The sequence below is a fragment of the Melanotaenia boesemani genome, chromosome 20, assembly GCF_017639745.1.
Source record: "Melanotaenia boesemani isolate fMelBoe1 chromosome 20, fMelBoe1.pri, whole genome shotgun sequence".
Taxonomy (NCBI): domain Eukaryota; kingdom Metazoa; phylum Chordata; class Actinopteri; order Atheriniformes; family Melanotaeniidae; genus Melanotaenia; species Melanotaenia boesemani.
Window position 1 is genome coordinate 22,976,882 of NC_055701.1, and position 6,929 is coordinate 22,983,810.

Here is a 6,929-nt window from a genome sequence, read left to right on the forward strand (position 1 = left end):
AGACACTTTTTGAGTTAAAGCAGAAAGTGTATTTTTTGGTTACCTGTGACTGCCTCACAAAAATCCCGCGGTTCTCCTCGCAGGTGAAGTAGCGCTTGCCCTGCACTGTGCCGTCGTTCTTGCCCTTGGCCTCGTCCAGGATGACTCCCACCCATTTCCCGGAGGCGAAGAGTGTGGTGCCGATGTAGGCCACGGTGCCGCTCTGCCCCTTCCCGATCACCTCCACCAGGGAGCCCACTTTGACGGGCCGCCCGCCCCCATCTGAGCTCATCCTGCTGCTGCCACTGCTGGTGGTCTGGGAGGGAGAGCAGAAAAAATTATATGCTTTATGATTTATAATAAACATTTAGCAGATCATGATGTTTTACCTTTTATTTTCAGGGTTCAACTCTCATGGAGTGGTATATTTAGACCCAATGGTTGAATCAGAACTAACCTGATCCATGTCCCTGTCGTCGTAGTTGTCCTTAGATTAAGTTTAGGTTTCCACAGTTTGCGTGACTTGATTTGGGTCTCTGATAAATTTAGGGTCTAAGTCAGCATAGAGTCAGTAACAGTCATTTTGATGGTTAAACTTAATGAGCTCTAAGATATTCTGAGTTTATCGTATTTAGTTCAGATCAAATGTAGATAAAACTGTCTTGTACCTTGTTTTTCAATACAGTAAACATAAAACCAACAGCTACAAGTTTTTGACCAATGGCTCGAGGAAAACAAGCTCAAAGAAACTATGAATAGCTTTTTGCCATTTTACTTTCACTCTTCTTGAATAGCCAACATTATTCATTCATGCAGAGAAAAAGGATAAAACAGTATTTCATGAATAATAATGAGTTTTTAACTCTTACGTCAATGGATTTTAGTCACACCAGCTATGCCATTAAGATTGTTAAGATGAATTCACCCCCCCATCCCAAGTACTGAAGTACTTCTGACATTTTTTTTATTATTAAGTCAAACCCTCTGACAGCTTTGTGAAACATGTTGTACTTTGATGTTAGCAAATGCGATCTGTGCTGCCTCTGGAGGAGGTTTCTGTCAATCAAGTTTAAAATATGTCCATAAATAATCGTCTGACTTGCACTGGCTGCATGCAGTGTTTATTCCTCTTAGCTTTGAACCAAAGAATGAATGGTTGATGAGAATTGCCATCATTTGGAAAACATATTCACTGGGATGCATTGAAAGTGATCATATTCCCAACTTATATTCTTCAGCTATGCCATATTGATCATTTCGTTCATGCATTTCTAAAGGATTTACAGATTTACACATTAGTGTTTTGACTTTGACTCTCAAACATGAGAGGCATGTCTGTAATGCCACTTATCTATTTGTAATCACTTGACATTCAGCGTCCTCTTTAGTGAAGTCATTTTTGTCTTAACCCACAAAAAGTGAAGCAGAGTCCTTGTCCTGATGCTGCAATATTCACGCCAATGCCTATGTCTACTGTCTAATTTAGAAGACAATTACAAAACAAAAATCAAATGTCATAATGCAGATTTGAAGTGTAGAGACAAACACACACATAGAAACATGCACTAAATTATTCACCGCTGTATTTTGTGATCTAATAATCCCACATAACCCAATTTACTGCGTGATGTCCTAGAACTGATGGTGACTCAGCAGAGCAGCAAAGAGAGAAGACGTTATAACTCAGAGGGAAAATGATCCGACTCTCCTTGACTTTACTGTAAACACAGACTGTGTGAAATGCTGCTTAAATTTAAGGTTAAACACAGAGAGCTGCACAAAAAGCAAACTTAAACAAACAGCAAACAGCATAACAAACTATACAAACCAGAGGTCTTCCATGTCCCTCCTGAAACTACTTTTAACAGAAAAACCTCAATTTTCAAATGTATTTATGAAATCATTCACTGATAATCAAACTGATCAATTTTAACCTGATCTGTGAAAACTTTTGACATATTTGAAAATCTTTCATCATACAGAACGACCTAAACTTTAAACAACCCATTTTGTGTTGTAATTATAAAATTGGTGGGGAACCTTTAGTCCTGCAATTTTTCCAGGTAGCACCCACCTAAACATTGCTGCAGAATGAGCGCACACCTCCATTACCATAGCAACAGCGATACACTGAACCATGCAACGCCTCACAGAGATAAAAAGCAAGTCCAGCTTTGACCTGGTCTCCGAATTTTCCAAATCTCAACTTCATTGGACATTTGTGGGATGCACCAGAAAAAGTCCAAAACTAAATCTGAAATCATGGAAATAAGTGTGTTTACAGTACAAGTGGTTATCATCAATGTTTCAACAAGAATGCAAGAGAAGTATTGTTTTCCATATTTATTCAACAAAGTGTAAGAAAATTAGCTTAAGATTAGATCTTCGATATGGGGAACCTGCTCTCTAAACAAAAGACTCCTCAAGTCTATATATGTAAACTCCATTTTCTTTCATATTTCACACCAACTTATGTCTTTGTAAATCTGGTATCAGTTTAAAGCTCTTATACTTTTTAGTTTTCCCTAATCAACCGTTATTCAAGCAGAATTTGCACCAAAAACTCCCTCAATCATTTGCTTTGTATGATTGTGGTGCAAGTATGTCGTCTCTAATGTGTCCTTCATGAGTAACCACATCAAAGAAGTCATACTTTTGGTTTAACCAAATACCTAAAGGTCTTAAACAGTCAGGAGCCTATATTACTAAACATTATGGGATTAAACATGAGCAAAGTTTATGTTGGTATGTAAAAAAATAAAGACTCTTTTGTTTCTGTGCTTTCTGCTGTAAAAATCACACCTAGATTTATAATTATTGTTAAGCCACGGCTTTCGAGGAAGATACATAATGTGGCGCTGCTTTACAACTGGTCTGAAGAACTTTTAAAGACTTAAAGTTAGGTCACAGTTTCTTTTTTATGAATCTTTTGACCTATTATGAGCTCATCCAACATATGAAACTTTCAAGCCCGGTGAAACACATACAGAACATATGATCATGACTTTAAAGACAAAAAATTACAAGTCAACCAACTCATTTATTTTATGTTTCTAGTTTCTTTGTCAATTGAGAAATGAAAGGTTTTAGTGGACAGCTTCAAAGTTTTAATAAACTATCAGGTTTTGTAAGACTTTTCAATGTTGAGCTCTTGTTAAAGTTTGAATTTACTGTGTGGGATTATTTATCACAAAAATGGAACAAAAGGCAGCCAGTATCAAAAGAAAAGCTTTGAAATGTCCTTCAAGAAGTTTGGAGAATTATTCCTGAAGGCAACTTAAAGAAATTACAGGAAAGTTTATCTAGGAGGGTTCAGACTGTGTTGAAGAATAAAGCAAATACTGACCTTTCAAGCTTGTTAGGGTTGAACTCTGTCCTGTATTTGCGTCTATTTTCTATGAATATATAACAAAAATAGGGCTGGCACAAGACTTCTGAGCAGTTTTGTTAATAAATTCAATCTGCTGATACAACAATCTGATGAGATCCTCCTTTAAAACACAGCCTCTTGCTTACGAAAGCAAGTACAGCTCAGGCTATCGCCTGGTCTAAAGTACTCCTTTGTTGTTCATTCATTCATTGTCCCGACCTGTTTCCCTTTGCTGAAGTCAGAGGACCTGAGGACAACGTACTGAATTATTTAGCCCCACTCTACTTTTACAACGCAAGAGCTCATATCGACTAATTCTAAATAATTTTTTTTTTTAATTGATAACAATGCTTGTTGTCAGCCTAATGACAGTTTTTGACTTCCAGAGAAGTATTTGTCTGAAATGCTGTCATCTTTTAAGTGTCCCAAACACTGAATGAGCTAAATTACCAACTAAACCATATTCTTTCCAGTCTGAAGGAGGAAAATGGACGCTTTAAAGCTTAAATATAGCTGTAATATGAATAAGATGAAACCTGATGTCATGCCTCCCGGTGACAGGGAAGCAGCCTGACTCAGAGACGGATGACAAACAGGAAGTCTCCTTGGGTTTGTGGATTGTGTCTGTAGATAACAAAAAGCCTTTCTAACTAACTACCTGCCTGTCTGTCTTCTGTTATCAGCTAGAGTGACGACTGTCAGAGTCAAGTCATACGAGAGGTTTGAACTCTAATATCACAATGCCGAGCCCAGTGGGGCATGGGAGCCAAACAAAGAGAGGACAATTTAAACAGGGGAACGCACCACTGAAATAGATTAGAAACCCCTCTATTGAAAGCAGTGATCAGCTGAGAGGAGACGACAAAGTGAAACAAATCAAACAGACAAGAATAGAGGCAATACCCCACTGATTAGGACTAACTTCAACACCACAGTCTTCTTTATATGTATATACGCTTTAGAAAACTCACCCGGGTGTACGTATTCCTTCTAGTGTGTGACATGTTTCCTTGTCGCCGAGCAGCCCCCCACTCCCAAACTCCCTGTCTTGACTGAAGCAGCGTGTTATCGGGGACAACGTCGGCCAGACAGAAAGGGGGGTCGAGTAGAGGAGACAGGAGGGGGATTCAAGTGATGCTGCTCCTGGAGCGTCTCCCTCTTCCTTTCTGTCTTCTCACAGAATCACACCATCCCTCACCTCATCCTAACTCCCCCGTCCCTCCTCTCTACAAAAAGTCTCTAGGAGGTTTTGGCTCTAGTTGGAAGTTTCTGATGAGTCGGAGAGTGCTGATCCAGCCATCTGATGGAGGATTCAGAGGCCAACAGCAGAGCAAAAGAAAAGGAGTAAGAAAGGATAACCACGTTTGGTTTGCTATGAGCACATCAGCTGAGCGGCAGCACTGCGTTGTGCTGCTGTCTGCGTTGGCTTCTGCAGGAGGGAGGGTGGTATAGGCCCTGACAGAGGTGCTGGGTCCTAAAGTCTGCAGATATTCCACTCAAAGGCTCCACAAAAAATTATTTTCATCAATGTCCTAACATGGGTTGATGCAAATGTTCAGATATGTTCATCTGGAGTGCACTTTCAATCCTGAAGACTTAATTATTAAATTACAAAATACTGTGATGATAAGTGTTATGACTGATCAGTTAGTCAACAAAAAGAATGCATCAAAAAATAAAAAAATAAAAAATCTTTTCACTTTCAAGGATAAACAAAAATTCAGTCTTGCAGAAAATTAAAAATCCAGAAATACAAGCAGTAAGCATTTGTCAGGCAGTGGGAGGTGAGCCAGTTCTGCTCAGTCTGATTCTGTTTCATTGTGGATAAACACAAAAGAACCAGGTGATGCTTTGTAATGTTGCTCACTGTAAGCAAAAGCCTGCGGATTGCATCAGGGTCCAGACTGATACTGTGGAACCATCACAGAGGGAGGATTAGCTCCCTTTATTCAGCAAACTGAATGGCTGAAGCTTTTTAACTCTGTGCTGTCGTCTTTTTGCAGTGGAAGCAAATGCTGCAGGGTTTCTGCGCAAAACCTTTCAGATTAGAGGCCAATGAGAGATGCTGGAAGGCATGCATTACAGCAGAAAAACAAAAGAAAGTAGCTTTCAGGAGGGACGAATAGTGTAAAAGAGTGCATTACCTATAAAACTCCAGTAGCCCAGCAAAGGCCAGGACAACATGTTTATTACTTTCATGCATACAGAGTATTGATGAGGTGACAGTTGTGTTTTTTTTTATTTGTAGGCATTGGTGAGTTCTGCAGACTTTGGGATGTTTGGGGACACAAAGCAAATTTCTGCAGTCTCTTTGCACCGTTTTATGCAAATGACAAAGGCAGAACCAAACCAAAAAGAAAAAAAGGAGAAGGAGGTGGGGGCGTGTTCAAAATCTAATAGAAACAGGAAAAAGGAAGAGTCCTCATCTCCAACCAAGTGACTGAAACAGAGATGACCAGCAGACAGTCTAAATAAAAGCTCTGTCACCTCACAGCGGAGGGTTAACATGGCAGGGAGAGGGGTGTCAGCAGCTCTGTAAAACTCCACACGAGCCAGTACAGACCAGCAAACAGGACGGCTGCAGAAACAAAGGTGACACTCTGGGAATCAAGGAGGACTTATCTCAACCTGTCTGCTGATCGGGGTGGAACAGATCATCATCACAGATAAATAAGGTAAAGACCTGGAATACTAGGATAGCATGTCTTAATTAAATTTGTGTGACAGAAGCTTGCATGTGAGAAAATAATTTTGACAACGTCACAGCAGCTGAATGGCAGACTGAATCTGAAACTGCTGTGTCAGTACTCATTACTAGCATGTAACAGTACCAAAAGTAGAAAGTAGCTAATAATCTATTCAATTAAATGTGTTTCTATTATTTAAAAGGATGATGTATATATATATATATATATATATATATTTATATATATAATCATTTTAATTGGTTCACAATGAATTAACTTGAATTGATCACGTCTGTAAAATGCCTTGAGCTGATTTTGTTGTGAAGAGGCATTATATAAATAAAGCTGAACTGAATTAAACTGAGTAACATTGAGTCAACAGTGAGTCTGCAGAGTAGTTACTGTGTGAATGAAGATGAACTAGTCGAGGTAAAAGCAACCACAAATACTTTATTCTCTCACCAGGTAAATGATCATATCTATTGATGTCATTGGCAATACTTAATTTATCACATTTTATCAAAGCCATTTAATATACCAGGTGTGATAATTCTATCTTTTTTATCATCAATGCTATTTTAAACATGTTTTACTGATGTGTGATCACACAAGAAACAGCTATTTTTCATTCTTTTTCCACTTCTTTAAATGAATGCATAATGCATAAAGTAATGAATACAGACTGCATATCATATTCAGTTTATTCATAATCCATTTGCCTTTTAATAAGTCTGTTTACTTATATTGTTTCTTCACAAATGTATTAATCAAGGGTTTCTAACCTCTCCCTGCATAAAGCAGACAAAATGAAAACATCAATATGGGCTTAAACAAATTCTAGTTGGATATTTCTTTGCTTTTTTTTAACCCCTTTTATAAATTGTTCTTTTCTT

At 38.4% G+C, this 6,929-nt stretch overlaps 1 protein-coding gene across 10 annotated transcripts in view; it reads right to left on the reverse strand.

The window, feature by feature from the left end:
* The window catches only part of dctn1b (dynactin 1b), a 33,787-nt gene that overhangs the window by 25,854 nt on the left and 1,004 nt on the right, over nucleotides 1–6,929 (reverse strand). For 5 of the 10 annotated variants that reach the window (XM_041971788.1, XM_041971787.1, XM_041971785.1 and 2 more), the window contains exons 1-2: nucleotides 4,321–4,735; nucleotides 44–295 (exon numbers count right to left, since the gene is read on the reverse strand). In XM_041971788.1, the coding sequence (XP_041827722.1) occupies nucleotides 44–295; nucleotides 4,321–4,353 (285 nt within the window). In that variant the 5' untranslated portion in view covers nucleotides 4,354–4,735. Of the gene's footprint in view, nucleotides 1–43; nucleotides 296–4,320; nucleotides 4,737–6,929 lie in introns of those variants that run through there. The other 5 variants (XM_041971783.1, XM_041971780.1, XM_041971781.1 and 2 more) reach the window with 2 other exon arrangements.